The sequence below is a fragment of the Trachinotus anak genome, unplaced genomic scaffold (assembly GCF_046630095.1).
Source record: "Trachinotus anak isolate AG129_WGS33_773 ecotype Australia unplaced genomic scaffold, CSIRO_AGI_Tana_v1 ptg000003l, whole genome shotgun sequence".
In the NCBI taxonomy this organism is placed as follows: Eukaryota; Metazoa; Chordata; class Actinopteri; order Carangiformes; family Carangidae; genus Trachinotus; species Trachinotus anak.
The window spans coordinates 18,899,242-18,914,504 of record NW_027273854.1 but is presented as its reverse complement, the minus strand read 5'-3'; the positions used below and the strand labels follow the sequence as shown (position 1 = coordinate 18,914,504).

Below are 15,263 nucleotides of genomic sequence, written 5' to 3'. Positions count from 1 at the left end.
GTCCACCGGGGGGCGTCCTGTCACCGGAAACATGACGTCATACACACGGGGCACGAGCAGGTAAACAAATGGCATTAAAAGAACAACAACAAAAACAAATGGGTACAAATATGTGAATAGAGTGTAAGTAGCATTATAGTACATTTTATTTTGATTTGTGAGGAAAACCGTGGTGTTTCTGTAACTTTAGTTTTGAAACATTTGAAAGTCATGTTTTTCCATATTTTTATTTTACTGGTGAATGAAGGTGAATCTTCTTCCTCCTGTGAACAGGAACAATGTTAACACTTTCAGGTAGTTTTGACTCTGCCTCTGTAAAACACAGCGTTTTTGTCCCTTTAAATAAACATATGATATTTTCTATAGAAAAAATATAGTCTAGTTTAGTTGACTTGGTCTAGTGAATGAATGTAAAATTAGTTTGCTTTTCAAAGTTTTCAAAAACGACAGATTATTTGTATAGTTTCCTCATTTAATCTACTCACTGCAGCGACGCCTAAATGCATGCTGTTGCATTTCAATAAAAAAACAAACAAACAATTGGATACAGAATTCAGTGTATTTGAGCACGCAAGTGAAGTAAAGCTAAATTCTTCTTGTATTAATTAATTTAAAAAAAACTGGTTACAAAAGAAAAAAAAGGATTTGGCAGTTACAAGACAAAACCATTTGTTCACAGTGAACCAAAGCTTCTGTTGTACAATGTAGTTTGAATAAAGTTGAAACACTAGCAGACCTTCAGTTATACGTAGCCCACTTAAAGAATATCCAGAAACAGCTTTTGTTCATATAAGTGTTCATATAACTACAGTATATGCGCTTGATACTTTTAAATACTAAATATGGATGAGCACATTTGTATCCTCGCTACATCTCTTCCTGCAACATACAACAATCTCCTCACCTATATTTGTTGCTCTTTGTGTCCTCACAGCTTCACTTTATACTCACAAAATAACTCAATGACCAGTGACCCACATGCTTATAAGATGGACCTCTTTTGTCAAGCCTAATTTTGACAGAACACTTATATAATAAACCTTAATGTGTAGTCAGCTGTGTGAATGGGGAAGAAAAACATGGTACAATTCATGCCAATAAAAACAGCTAGTTTCAGATAAGTCTGTACTCACATGTAACTTCCCTGTGAGGGACAAATCTGTTTTAGTTTTAATTTTGCTGTTCACTATTCTCCCATTGTAGCCAGACCAGCTTGGCTATATAGATGAGAATTATAAAATTTCTGTTTGTGTACACATACGCCTAATCTGGCCTCCTTTGAGATTCCAAGTAGGTCCAAAATTGATGTTGGTTCACTCACTTAGAACAGCAGGATGATCTAACCCTAAATGATAATCCTCTGTAGAGACTTGACCGTGGTTCGCTACCAGATTCTTTATTCGAGGACAGGAGAATCTAGTTTGCACTTTGGATGTACAGTCCATATGCTTCATCTCTCCTCTACTGCAGCCTGTCTAGTTCGACCCATGCTACTGCCCTCTGCTGGCTGTGGATGGCATTGTGTATGGCTGCCAGCAGCTCATCAGTGCAGCTCCAGGTGCTGGGCTCCAGGGTGTAGTAGAGCAGGGGCAGCGTCTCCAGCTGCAGCTCCTCAGCCTGGCACACTTCCTCCATTACACTGTCCTCCCCGCACCGGGGGAAAAACTTCCTATTTCAAATGTTGGAGAAAAAAAAAAGGGGTAAGAACACACCACAATCTGCACATGAAGTAAAATGCTTATTTTACACAGGTGAATGGTGTGAAATGTATGGTGAACCTGGAGAAATCTGAATTAAGTACAATTATGCAGCTATGATCTGACGAAATTACTGTACTCGTTGAGCAAGTGAAAGTGCACTTACCTCAGCTTCTTGTGTTTTTTGTTCTTTGGGCGGATATGGATGACAATTGGGTAAATCCCCTGTCTCAGTAAGCCCTCAACACTGAGCAGCCCCAGCTCCAGTAGACAGTGCTTGTCCTGGAAAATGACAAAGAGGGAGATTTGCATGATGTATGATGATGTACACAGCTATGAGTTGTTACTGATTTTATCTACAATCATCCTTCTTACTTGTTCTTGAAGGAGACTTTGGGTTGTTAGTTGAGACAAGAAGCTGTAACTGTGTGTTTGTGAAACAATAAGATTGACTTACGGGGAAAAAGACTACAATGATGTGTTTTTTCATTACCTGGCTAATGACGTCCTGGATTGACTGCAGCCGTATGCCCAGAGCCTGCTCTGGAGTGCAGGAATCCAACAAGAACACACTCTTATCTTGTCTCTCTGAAGCCTGGATTGGCTCTGCAAACCACAAGAAACGTGTCATGTGACTTTCAAATGAAGAACTGTCGACCTTTTGTATTCATTGAGTTTTTCAGGGTCTGGGTCTTCGAGTGTGTGAATAAGTGTATGTGCTGCGTGCGTACCTGGTGGGCAGGTGTTGAAGTTCAAACCAGACTCTGCTGGTTGCAGCAGTCTCTCTATGAGACCACGGGAGAGAAGAGAGGGGGAGAAGATGACTGGCCGCTTAGTCTGAACCTGCACTGGCTGCACTAAACTGTAAGGGATCAAGTGCTCCTCGTGACCTGAGGGGACAGGCACACATTAATGCAAAGTGCACACATTCACAGACTGTTGTGGATTTATCATGCTATTTGGTACCACATTCTGGGAACCCTATAGCTGGATCTTACGTTTGCTGAGCGTGTAAAGGACCTGCTGTGTGGAACCAATCCCACGGCCACTGGGGTCCACCGCCTTAACCAGTCGTACACGGCCAGATGATTTCTTCAAGAACTGCATGTAGGAAAATTGAGAAAAATAAACATCTATTAGCTGCGTTAAATGTGGTTACCAGTTCTGTGGTTGAGCCATTGAGCGCTTGAGCTTGTCATTTCAATATAAGCAGGGTTATCACCTTCTTCTTGAAGTCCTTTTGCTCCAGGGCCATTTTTCGTAGGCTTACAAGTAACAGCTGTTGTGCCCTGAGATGGAAAATGGTGTAATTCAGGTTATTTACACTCCTGATGCTGTATAATTAAAATACAGTGTTCTACACACTATGATTCAAACCAGGCTGATCTTTGCCTTTCAGAGCAACTGTGAAAAAAGTCCTCATTGGCCAGATTTGGCATAGTGTCTGAAATATTACAGCAGTCAATTCGAGGTCTGATGAGCATACCTGTTGTAGTTGGGCATGGTTCCTGTTTGCAGGGGCCTGGCTGTGCGTGGGTCCACAAGGGAGCAGCTCCAGTGGTATTTCCCATTGTACCTTGTGTCTGTGACATGTATAATGTCATCGCAGGACACGCCCATAGATGGCGGTTCGCCGTGGGGCTCAATATTGAGATTGACACGTACATAGAAAGAGTCAGCCCCAATGAATGTTGGCAACGAGAGCTGGGAGCACAGCTTTGCATATGCTGATGACAGGAAGCAGAGGAGGGGACAGCTAAGTCTCAACTTTCTCATACATGAATTAATATAACTTTATATGTGTTCATTCATTTTTCTAATCTCTTAGATAACAGACTCACCCTCTGGGTTGCTCTGGTGTTTGAGTGTTGAAGGCTCTGTCCACCACTGCAGGGAAAAGTGGGCTACCTCAGCGGTGCACTGGCCCAGCAGGACGCTGCCCCCACCAAACAGAACCCGCTCCAGCTGCACAACATGTTAACTGAATGTTATATTACAGCTTAATGTTTCTGCAATATATTCATATGTCTTACTTTCGATTGCAGCCAAGGATCTTTCAATTGAACTGTAACGTGCATTTGTCCCATAAATACACACATATGAGCATGAGCTGAAGCCCGCATGTTTTTTACGTAGCGTATATTCATTCTCACATAATTTATTCACCACACAGACACACACCTCCAGCAGCTCGCTGCCCTCCTTCAGCCCACATTGTTCCGCAGGGGAACCAGCTCGCACATGGCTCACAAAGATCCCTGTTCGGTTTCCTCCGATTATCGTGATATCATCAGCTAGACTGGCTCTTCCATGCTTTGGTAAGGTGGGGGGGCTTGAAGATGGAGAGTGGGGGGGCATCCTAAGGGATGGCCAGCAATATGACACATACATTAGATAAATCTTACAAATGAGATTATTAATATTCAATGAGAGCTTTATTATCCTGTATATGCTATAAATTAAGATCATGCAATTATATAACAGTCTTAAAAGGTCCATGCACCAATATTCACACCATAGCCTCATTAAATCAACCCTCTAATGTCAATGTAATTCCCTTCTATTAAGGTGTTAGATGTTTCTACTCATGACATTATTAGCTATTAAGCAGAACACAGCTACAATGCTTTAAAGTAGCACCTCTGAACACTTGGATTGGGTTGGTGTGAAGAGACTGCAGGCAGGTTGACCAGGTCAGGGGGGAAGAGATGAGAGTGTAGGGAGTTCCAGGAATCCCACAAAGAAGGTTCAGTGTTCTCACCTAAAAACACGCCACAGCACGGAGCCTCATAACTCACACTCACAGGGTGTGTCATGCAAAGAAAACCTGAACTAAAGTCGTCTTCTCAAATTTGTTTTATTGTACTCTGATGCCAAATGACTGAAAGGAAATGAAAAACTCATTTCAAAGTGAATCATCCTAGTTCTTATTATGTTTGAAAAGAGGACAGTGGTGGCTGTTTATGCAAATCATGACAGAATCAAATGTACCTGTGGTATTATCATTCTCATCACTGCCCCAGGAGTCCAGGTCAAACCTTTGTGGAGCAGTAAAAACAGGGATGTCAATCAAGTGTAATAAATGCTGAAAATAAGTATCACCAAGGATACGTGGGGCTGATAAACTCACTCTGTGTTGAATCGTCGATTGATGGAGTTCATACAAGGAGGGAAGGGGAACGTGGAGAGCCGATTTATCTCTTTTTCATTGTCTTCTGCCTGAGGATCGAGGTAAATAAAACGACACTGATTCTGACTCCTTCTGTCTTTCATTCTGTCTCTTTCATTCATGTGGCCATTAATGACACTGAACAGAGCTGTGTTACTCACTGAAGACAGAAGATTCTCCTCTGAATTGGAACAAGAATCTGCGAAGGAGCAGAGAGATTATTCAAATAAATAATGTAAGCAGTGCTTAAGCAAAAGTATTTTCCTGTGCAAAACTCAAGAATCTTCTTCCAGCTGTCAGCGCGCACGACTCACCCTCAGAGTTGTCGTTGGCTCCACCTCTAGATGGCGTCTGTGGAACAGGAAAGACAAGTTACCATGGCATGCGCTCACAGCTACTTCTGCAGGTGCTAACATGCTAAAAGTTGCATAAGACTGTATTACAACATCTCTAAGACAATAACACGATTCAAGTCTAGTTGAAGAAATTAGCTTTGCAGTCCAAAACCTACATTCCTTGCATAGCATAAAAACATGAGAAGACAGCTGTGTCCCGTGGATGTGATCCCTTACTGTAAAGAAAGGTTTTCTACTGCATATACAGCCGCTACAACTGCTGTGATTGGCAGCATTCCTACAGTGAGGACCTCTGATTCTGATTTAAATCATGACCAGGATGATGGTGATTCTGCTGAAAGGCAGCCCTGACCTTTCTAAGCACCAAGTGGCCGCTATTGGCCCGGGGGCTCAGGTCCAGGCCGAGGGAACAGCAGGGGCCGTAGCACTGCTCCTCGCTGCACAGAGACAGGTGGGACTGGGGGGGGGCAGACACATGTATTGATATAGAAAATGTGGTTGCAGTGGAAAGACAGTGCTGCACTCGTAACTTGCTGTATCTCCGTGTTAACTCACACAGTGCAGGCAGTGGCTGCTCTGCTCCATTTTCTCCTGGTTCCGCTCCCTCTCTCTCTCCAGGTCCCTCTGCTGCTGCTCCAGGTTGGCCTGCAGCTCTGCAATGCGTTTACGCAGACGATTCTTATCCAGCAGACAGTCAGTGTACTCCAACTGCAGGCTGTCTCGACTACGCAGGGCCTGGTAAAGAGATGAAAAAAGACAGAGAAAGGATGTTTGCATGCCGTACAAATTGTTAAGGCTGGAGTCCAGGCTCGATTCAGACCCTTCCTTCACACTGACCTGGTCTCTCTCCTTTTCCAGTTCCATGATCTGGTTGAAATAGGACATACTCCTCTTCTGCTCTGTCTCCCAGTCCAGCTGGAGAGTCCTCACCTTCAGCTGCAGCTGCTCACACTGCGACTCCAGCTGCAAACATACAATAGTTCACCATTACAATCACTGTTCAGAGGCAGAAAAACCATGTTCAAAGCCACACAATAAACAATAATGAAAATCTAATTAAACTACACTTTAAGGTGATGAGTGGTAACTGTTCACCTTGTCCCTTTGCTCTTCAGTGCTCTGTAGTTCTTCCTGTACTCTGGCAATGATGTCGCAGAGCTCCTGCCTCTGCTCTGAAGCCTCCCTGCGGTCCTGTTGCAGGATATCCATTAGAGCCTGAGGTAAACAACAGAAGCAACATTTTTACAGCATAAACTAACAACCAGAAAAAGATCAAAACTCTTGAGGGACAAATCACAAGGAAAAAGCACTGTAGCTGATCCGGACACAAGAAGAGACAGTTATAAAGGTGCTTTCAGATGATAAATACTGTAGAATTAACATACTATGACGCCAGTTGCAGGAACTGAATCCCTCATTTGAGTTTCTGTACTCTTGGATTTCTGAAACTCAGTATGGTGCGGTGGCTTCTCCGTTAAAGCAGAACCATTGACTCCATTAGAGAGCAAACTGTTTCTGGTGGCTGGTGTGGTTTTCTCTGGAGCACTGACTGTCTGCTGCTCTGCCTCTGTCAGCCTGGACTTCAGCTCCTCTACCTGTAAGGAGACAGAGCAAAGCAGCCATAAAGACATATACCACGACATTTCACAATGTGCTTTTACGTTCCTACACCTGGCATTTGGAGTGCTGCTGTAAAGCGTGTTTTCAATCCAGTGACATGGCTAAAAAGCTGTGTATTAATAATAAACATTAATTCTTAATTCTGATTCACATGAAGACTGCAGACAAGGTCATATGAGGATAGTCGAAATACAGTGCAGCTGTTTATGAACATCACCATCTTTAAGGATAAAATGAACCAAAAAAATTTCGCAACCAGGTGGTTCATACCTCAGTGGCATGGTGTTGTGAAAAAACATAAACTTGGGGACTGATAACATCTACACAGTTGGTCTTTCAGCTTCCTTTTTATCGCCTTATCATGCCATCACATAAGACATTTCTTTTCCTCAAACACTAGAACAACAGGGGCAACCAGTGTGAGGGACTTGAAACAAGGAGATCACTATTAATTTACTAGCATTTATAAATCACCAGCTAATAGACCATTCTTGCAGCAAGTATACAACAGCTTTTAGACTCTGTGAATCAGCTGAGAAATGTGGCAATAGAGAGGGAATGACTCATGTTCTCACTTCCCTCTTAACAATGAGGGGCCTCCGAGGTTTCTCAGGCTGTGGTTGTGTTAGACAACCCATAGTATTAATATCTGTAGGTTTAATATGTTTGAAGGCTGCTGTGATGCCAAAAACATCAGTGACACTATGTGTCTCTTCTAGGGTACATTCAGTTCAAGCATAAGTAGTTTTAATATAGTTCCTCATTTTACCCATGCCGCTCCTAACCGACCCACCTGCCTCAGTAGTTCCCTCTCTCGGTTGGAGGCCTTGCCCTGCTCCTCCAAGGCCCTGGAGTACTTCACAGCCTGCTCCAGGTGTCTGTCCTTCAGCTTTCCCAGCTCTCGGCTGGCCGACTCACAGTCCTGACGCAGCCTTGAGATCACAAATCATCCAGTGGTCACATTCTTACTATTTGTCACTGATTCATTTTTGTGCAACAAAACAAAAAGAAACAATAGATGTATTAATTGTAGCTCCTAATCAGTTTGGATTCACTCACTGAAGCTGCAGGATGAAAGAATATTATTATAAAACAGCCTTTTCTTTTCACAGCTTTCTCCAAACGGGAATAACCCGACTCAAGAGGAATAAACTGATCTCTATGGAAAAGCCAGACAAACCTCTCGAGCTGCAGTCTGTCGTGACGCAACTCCTGCGCCTTACGCTCAGCACGGCTGCGCTCATCCTCCGCCATCCTGCAGCGCTGAGACAGGCGTCGCTCACACATGCGGCTATTTCGAAGCTGCTCCCTCAGTTTACGCACCTCCAGAAGCAGGAACTGGGTCAAACCCTCTGGACCTTCCTCATCTGGGGAGGGACAGACACAGGTGAAGGTTATAAGGTCACAGGGGAAACTGGTCAGTGTATGGAGATAGTAAACACACAAGCAAGTCAGAGAGACTTCATTTTTAAGCCTTAAGAGTTTTAATATGGGAGGAGACAAAGCGGATGTATGATTAGATATGTTACTCTGACGTCACTACCGATCAGCATGCACTTGCCACTTTGGGTAAACTAAGACACTGCCTGCTTCCTTTGCAGAAGCAGAGTTGCAGCAGAGGTCAACATCTACCAGGACAAACCAACTTCAGTCCATTTACTTATTTCTCTCAAGCTCCCATTCTGGCTTTACAGCTTTTTAACTTAGTCCTAAGGTCCATTAGTGCCAAATGTTACACAACCTTTCAGTATATTGTGTTTGTTTGGCATGCCCTACGGTCATTTAGACACTCTTGAGCATCATAATAACTCAAGAATCGTGTGTTTAATTTTGCAAAGCCTGTTAAGATACTTTGTAAGTGCCTGTATCTCAGCTCTGTTTGCTCACTGCTTGTTCACTGCAACATTTTAATACAAACCTTCTTTAATTCTATTTACATTTGAATTTCTTATCTCTTAGTGTATTTACCATGTACCATTAAAGAACCATTCGCATAACTTTCTATGTAGATGCTCAGCAAACGTCAAGAATTGCACTCAAGTTCCAAGACGTAAACAAAAGTGGGTTTTGAGTCTGAAATTTGACGTAGTGAAATCATTAACGCAATTTCTGTCAGTGGCATTTCATAGCATTAAAAAAGTCCACATGGACAGTCAAGACAGATGCACCTACAGGCATGAATGAAAGTTTTAAAGGGTAAACGCGCTTGTATCACTGTAACATTATCCCTCTCCTCTGGCTCCATACCTGAGAGTCCATTTTTCACTGGATATATCTTGCCTCACATTCTTGTTGTCCTTCTTTTGTTAAAGCTGAATAGATTTTGAGTCATTTCTGCATCACATGACTTGAGTGTGCCCCTTTGCCATCCTCTCGGCTTTCCATATGCAGGGAAATCCCCGCTTACCCAGTATGAGGGAGCACCGCTGTGTGGCCTGTTGTCCGGTCAGCTGTGTGTACTGCTCTGGGTGGTAGAACTCGAGCGACTCCATGAAGGCCTGAAGACCTCGCTGGCCCTGGACGCGCAGAATGTCCAGCAAACGACCTGTTCAACAAAAGACCAAAATGTGATATAAAACACTGCAATAATGCTATCCCCGGCCCACGGGCTTCAGATGGGACAAATGTTAAAAAGCAAAGCAAAAAGCTGATGCATGTTCCTGTCAGCGATTTGGTTCTGTGAACCATCACAACTGAAACGGTCGAACCACAAAACTGCTGCCTCTTTGATGTGAGTGTCATTAACCCCTGTAGTTATGCAGGTATTTCAAACATGAACAAGATGAATGACTGGCTTAAGCATGAGCTAACTCACTGGCAACGAAACAACAATTTTTACTCAGTATTGGACCAGGTGCTTGTCCTCCTCCCGTCTTTACTTGCGACATCTCCCCTTCATCTTTATCTTCTCCTACTCCTCCCTCCCCTTTACTTAGTGATGTCTTTCATCTTACTCTCTCCGGGGCACCTGCCTGTTTCCCTCACTGCAACATTTATCTTTACCACATGTTCCTCTCTGACAACCTGCTGCGCAATCATTCACGTATAATGAGCATTATATGGACATTCTATATGAAAGAGCCACACAGGATATACTGGGCTACCAATATCTGAAGCACCTTGTAAGATTGTAGATTAGTTTCCTGTCTTCCAGGCAATGATCAGTTTATATCAGTAAAAAACATATTACACGTTGCAAGTGCAAACCTGTATTGAAGTTTCTTCATTGTTGCTCTTCTCGTTTTGATTTTCTGCTGTGTATTTGAATACATTTTTGCAAAGAGGCAGTTCAAAGTCTGCCAAATGAACTACTAGCAGTTCCTAATCACAGGGTGAATGTGGATGTGCAGATATTTGTCAGCGGATTACTTTGCCATTGAAGAAAAGTTAATTCTGGAGTTAGAAAGCTTGGAGTCTTTTCTCTCTCATTTTTAAACAACTTTATTCATGTTTATTTGCAATAGTCATCAGAGATGATGATATTCTCAGAGTGTGAGTCACGTTCAATCTAGAAAAATGTGTATCATATGTGTGTGTTCAGATAATAAACTATGTCAGACTCAGAGGTTTAGCTGCTGCTGCTGCTGCTGCTGCAACAGGCCAGATTACTTTGGCTGGATGACTGATGACACTATGATACTACTGATGTTTCTCCAAATGAATCCTTATTCCTCTCACCAGCCTTGCTGATGCGCAGGGGGTACTGCGTGGAGTTGAGCACCTCGTCTTCATCCTGTTCATCGATGACCTTGCACTGCCGCAGGTACGGGGTGAGTTTGGCCGGGTTTAGGATGCGTGTGAGCTTGTGTCGCACTCCTTCCACGCGATCCCACAGCTCCTCACAGCGCTCCTCTGTCCAGGGGGGTGAAGATCGCGCCTCCTCGGGGGCTATGTCCCCCTCCTCCGCCCAAACTGTGACACCTGGAAAAGGCCGGAAACTTTTCAGTTCAAGAAAATGTTATAGGATGTCCTTGGAAAAATATGATTGCACATTGATGATGAAAGGACAGTGTTGTACATGCTTTTTTCTTAACATTTAATTAAGATGAATTGAGATATATCTCAAGATATATCTGTTACTGCAAGTCATGTCTCTGTCACTTAACATTTCAACCCTAAGGGCCAGATTTGGACACATATCTTATATCCAGTCCTAGACTAAATATTGTTTCCCACGGAGAATTCCACTGGAATTTGTTTTTGTCTCACTAAGCTTATCTGTGTCTCTGAAACAGTTACCGTCAGCCGTCAAAAGTGGGTCAGTTCAGCAATTACCTCCATGATCCAATCACAGTCCGTTGGCTTTTAACGCAAAGATAAGACATCAGAAGCAAACCTTTATGTAAGAAACCTTTATGAGCTATTTTGAAATCCCCCTATTTATGAGATTTTGTTACATGGTGATCCTCTTTGTCCAACTCTGAATGGCTTTATAATAGAAGACATTCATATGGATGCATAAAGGATTACTAGGCTGATCTGCTGCATAGTGAAGGAATGAGATGAGTGTTCCTTCCTGTAAATCTTCCAAAGCATGCTGAGGGGGATTTACTCCCTACAAAACCTGAGTCTGACAGATGAGCATTCAACTTGAAGCCATTTTCCTGACAGACAGCAGGTATGGTGTTAAATCTCACATACCTTCATTAGGTAAAAGCCAATAAATGTTTGCATGAATGATCAAAAACTGCTAGTTCAGTCAGTGTGAGTTCATATAACAGCAGCAGCAGTGGTTTTAGACTCGGTTTAACTGTTGTAGAGCAAAGGGTCTGCTGTTATGAGGGTCATAAACTTGTGTGAGAGACACTTTGTGGCTCAGTGCCTCAGAGTGCAGGAATGAAAATACTGGCATGAGTCATGTTGCACACCTAAAAACACACCAGGGGACCGCAGACAAAGGCTTTCTCAGCCCCATTCACTTCATGGAGGAGACACAGAGAGAAAGTGAATAAAGCTGCCGCTATAGGAGTTTGTTGAAAACCACCACCTACATGAAATAGTAATAAGAGATAATTCTGTTATCAGTGATGTAAGGTAGAGAGAGCTTTTGCTTGTTTTCCAAATCCAGTGAGGAATTGCTGAACAAGGCGCACTACAACAACACAAACCCTCCAAAGCTGTGTTGATCTACAGGCAGAATCCCACATCTCCTTTTTGTTGGTTTAACAAATGTAGTGAGACTGCTCTAATCACGGACAGCTCCAGGTCACCAGTTTCCTGCCCCTCTCACTGCAGCTGAGATGCAGAGCCATATGTGTTTCCTTTCATGTTATAATGCTTGTTTTCTACATTCAAAAAACAAACAAGCAAAGGAACAAACAAACAAACACAGCTCTGGGCTCTTGTAGCCAGTGATTCTTTATTTGTGACATTTTATTGACTAAATTGAAATTCCAGAAAAACGCTGTAAATTACTCAGCCATAAAAGTGACTCTGTAAGTATTCACCTTCAGCGTCTCTCTGTTGTTACCCATCCAAGTTATTTACCAATACTGAGAGTGAGCCTGTGCTGCTGCGTGCAGCTGATCCGAGCTACCTGAGCAGGGAGGCAGGTTGGGGCAGGTCCAGATGCTCTGGAATCTCTGCGACTACCCATAAACTGTCTATTGAGACATTGTTCTGATGTGATTACCACTTACCTCTTCCACCTTACACTCAATGTATTCAAAAACAGTCGTTACAAATTGAAATATTGAGTATAATCCTTATCCTTAAAACTAAAGTCAAGTTAAAACTGCAAAAAAATATTTATCTGAACCACAAAATATAGACTTCTCATTTAGAGGAAAAATTTTTTATATATATATATATATATATATATATATATATATATATATGATTTCCTCTAAATGAGAAGTAAGTCTATATTTTGTGGTTTTATATATATATATATATATATATATATATATAACAATTAACGATACAAAACTACACATGTGCTATCTACTGACCAGACAATATGTTCAGATATATTCCAACAAGAAGGCGAATAGGAACCGGAATTAGAATTTCTCACAGATGTTTGTGATGTGTGTCACATCTTTTATCTCAAAATAAGCCATGTTAATGAATATTAGAAAATGTACTGTTAGTTTGCAAAATTATAAAGTTATAAAAGAAGTTAAGATCAATGGTGAGAGAAATGAGAGATATATATATATATATATATGTACTATATACTATACTATACTATACATGTACTATATATATATATATGTACTATATACTATACTATACTATACATGTACTATATATATATATATATATATATATATATATATATATATATATATATATATATATGTACTATATACTATACTATACTATACATGTACTATATATATATATATATATATATATATATATATATATATATAGTACATGCTCCACGGTGGATCATTACAGAGCGTCACGTCAACATAATGATTATTGTATGAAATATAAAATATGATGCTGAAACTGTGTTTTAAAGCTAGTAGACTTCGTTTGTTTTTGTTTTTTAACACAGACACGGACCAGAGACACAATCACTGCTACTATAGAAATAACAGGCTGCAGCACAGACCTGCTGCCAGATAATATGACAGAACTGCTGCCAGTCTGTTCCCGGTGACACGTTATAAACGAACACGGACGTATGGAAAGAAAATGGATGGCGCTACTGAAAAGTTAACTTACCACTCATGTCCTCAACCTGCGTGGATATATTCTGAGGATGAGACCAAGTGGGTAAATCGCAGTGTAGTCAGGTCCTCCACATCCCGCTCAGGTCCGGAGGCGAGTCAGGAGAGAAACTGAGGCGTGAGGTCAGAGCGCGGGGGAGCACGAAACGCACAGGTCCTCCTTTTACGCACACCTTGACACACTCAGCTCCTCCACCCTCAGTCAACCAATACCAGCCAATCGGCAGCCAAGGAAAATAGAAAAATCCCCACTTATCAAATAATACGGATTTCCTCAATTTACCCTTGGCAAAGAAGAAAATGTTGGCATGGAGGAGTCCGTCAGCACTAGATGGCGCTTTCAGCCAGCGGTGGCCCTCTCATGAAGCTGTCGCCCACAATCTCAGCGACAACACAGTGAACATTGTTGAACATCTGTTGAACTGAGTAAGAACTCATACAGGACTGTTTGGTTGAAGATTTGTAACGAAGGTTTGACACAGAAATATCTTTATGAAAATATGACTCATTAACACTGTGACTCACTCTCCAGGTGTTTCACTGCAATCAAAGGCAAAAAATAGCTCATGAAACTGCAGGAGTGACAGCTCTGTGTTGTAGGACTTTGTGCCCTGGAGGAGAGCAGGTTAGTCACCAGCGCTGCCATGGGAGACCTGCCTAATCCCATACTTCAAAACACAATGACACAGAGTTTCATATAGGCACTGTTATTAATTCCAGTAGACCATATGGTGGCGATGTCTCATTCACTTCCCACAGAGTGACTGTCATTAATGGAGCATTAGATTTGATAAGTGGGGCAGCTGACTCATACTGTTTGAGTTATGTTCTACCGATCGATTAACTCGTCAGTATCTGATTCTGGGTTTAGCTCGGAAACGAAGGCAGCAGGTGAGAGACTGGAAGGCCCTCTGAGCATCAAATTAAATAAAGGGTGTGGCATGTGGACAGGAAGTGCCAGGCTGCTCTCTGTCTCTGGGCCTCCCCTGAGCTAACAGGCCTCCTGTTTGGGGTCTCTGTGCTGCTGCTGAGGGACAGTGTGACTTCCTGTAGATAAAGCAGATACCATATATTATGGACTCATCTGCCAGAGCGAACACTCTCCGGGTAACCCTGCTGGTTTCCAGTGGTGAAACAAATACAGACTTTGCATCAGGCCTTGGCCACACTTAGTATGTGGTAAGCTGTGCAAATATGTCATCATTTCATTTTACACACTTGCTGAAGGATGTGTAGTTGCATACATATCACAAAAGCCTGCAAAAGCAGTGGAGCAGTGTTTGCCATTAGTGAGGTAACCATGTGGGAGGATGATTGTTTCTATCTGTACATCTGGTGATTGATATTAAATGTGAGAATTTACAAACAGGAAATAGAGTAGGTCATATATATAATTCAGTTTCCTCCTTGCGTCTTTATCTTATCTTGTTCTCTTGTTTTAGTTGTGACTCATGAACTCGCATCTTGCATCCGTCTGTCTTTCTGTCCCTCTTCCTCTTGCTCACCCTTTTCTTTTCTTTAATATCTTTTTCTTCCCCTCTCTGCCTCGGCATCTGTTGTTGACTTTGTGCTTCTTCTTTAGACAGAGCAATCCTTCCTCCAACAGTCTGTGCAGGCCTTGGCCCGTGGAGGGGGGGGGGGCTGCAGTGGATGAGCATTCCTGTTGTCTCTGAGGTGACAGCGACACAGAGGAGCCATTGACGGCGGCACTGGACCCCACAGTTTGCTCATGCTGGAA

At 42.4% G+C, this 15,263-nt stretch overlaps 1 protein-coding gene and 1 long non-coding RNA gene across 2 annotated transcripts; one reads left to right on the top strand and one right to left on the bottom strand.

Annotated features, from left to right (window-relative positions):
- Window positions 1–117: 117 nt before the first annotated feature.
- Window positions 118–13,962, bottom strand: LOC139618437 (caspase recruitment domain-containing protein 11). The gene is made up of 24 exons (XM_071474359.1): window positions 13,521–13,962; window positions 10,521–10,763; window positions 9,250–9,387; window positions 8,023–8,209; window positions 7,636–7,774; window positions 6,608–6,817; window positions 6,318–6,437; window positions 6,060–6,185; window positions 5,778–5,957; window positions 5,575–5,679; window positions 5,181–5,217; window positions 5,028–5,065; window positions 4,828–4,916; window positions 4,689–4,735; window positions 4,338–4,458; window positions 3,879–4,056; window positions 3,539–3,662; window positions 3,184–3,424; window positions 2,920–2,986; window positions 2,696–2,798; window positions 2,429–2,587; window positions 2,191–2,303; window positions 1,864–1,979; window positions 118–1,669 (listed from the first exon to the last, which is right to left on the bottom strand). Exons 1-24 carry the CDS (start codon window positions 13,525–13,527, stop codon window positions 1,462–1,464), a joined length of 3,096 nt encoding a protein of 1,031 aa, XP_071330460.1. The 5' UTR covers window positions 13,528–13,962; the 3' UTR covers window positions 118–1,461.
- Window positions 13,827–15,256, top strand: LOC139618460 (uncharacterized). Its single transcript, XR_011689737.1, has 3 exons — window positions 13,827–13,951; window positions 14,058–14,150; window positions 15,108–15,256. It is a non-coding gene; the product is annotated as an uncharacterized lncRNA (long non-coding RNA).
- Window positions 15,257–15,263: the final 7 nt, after the last annotated feature.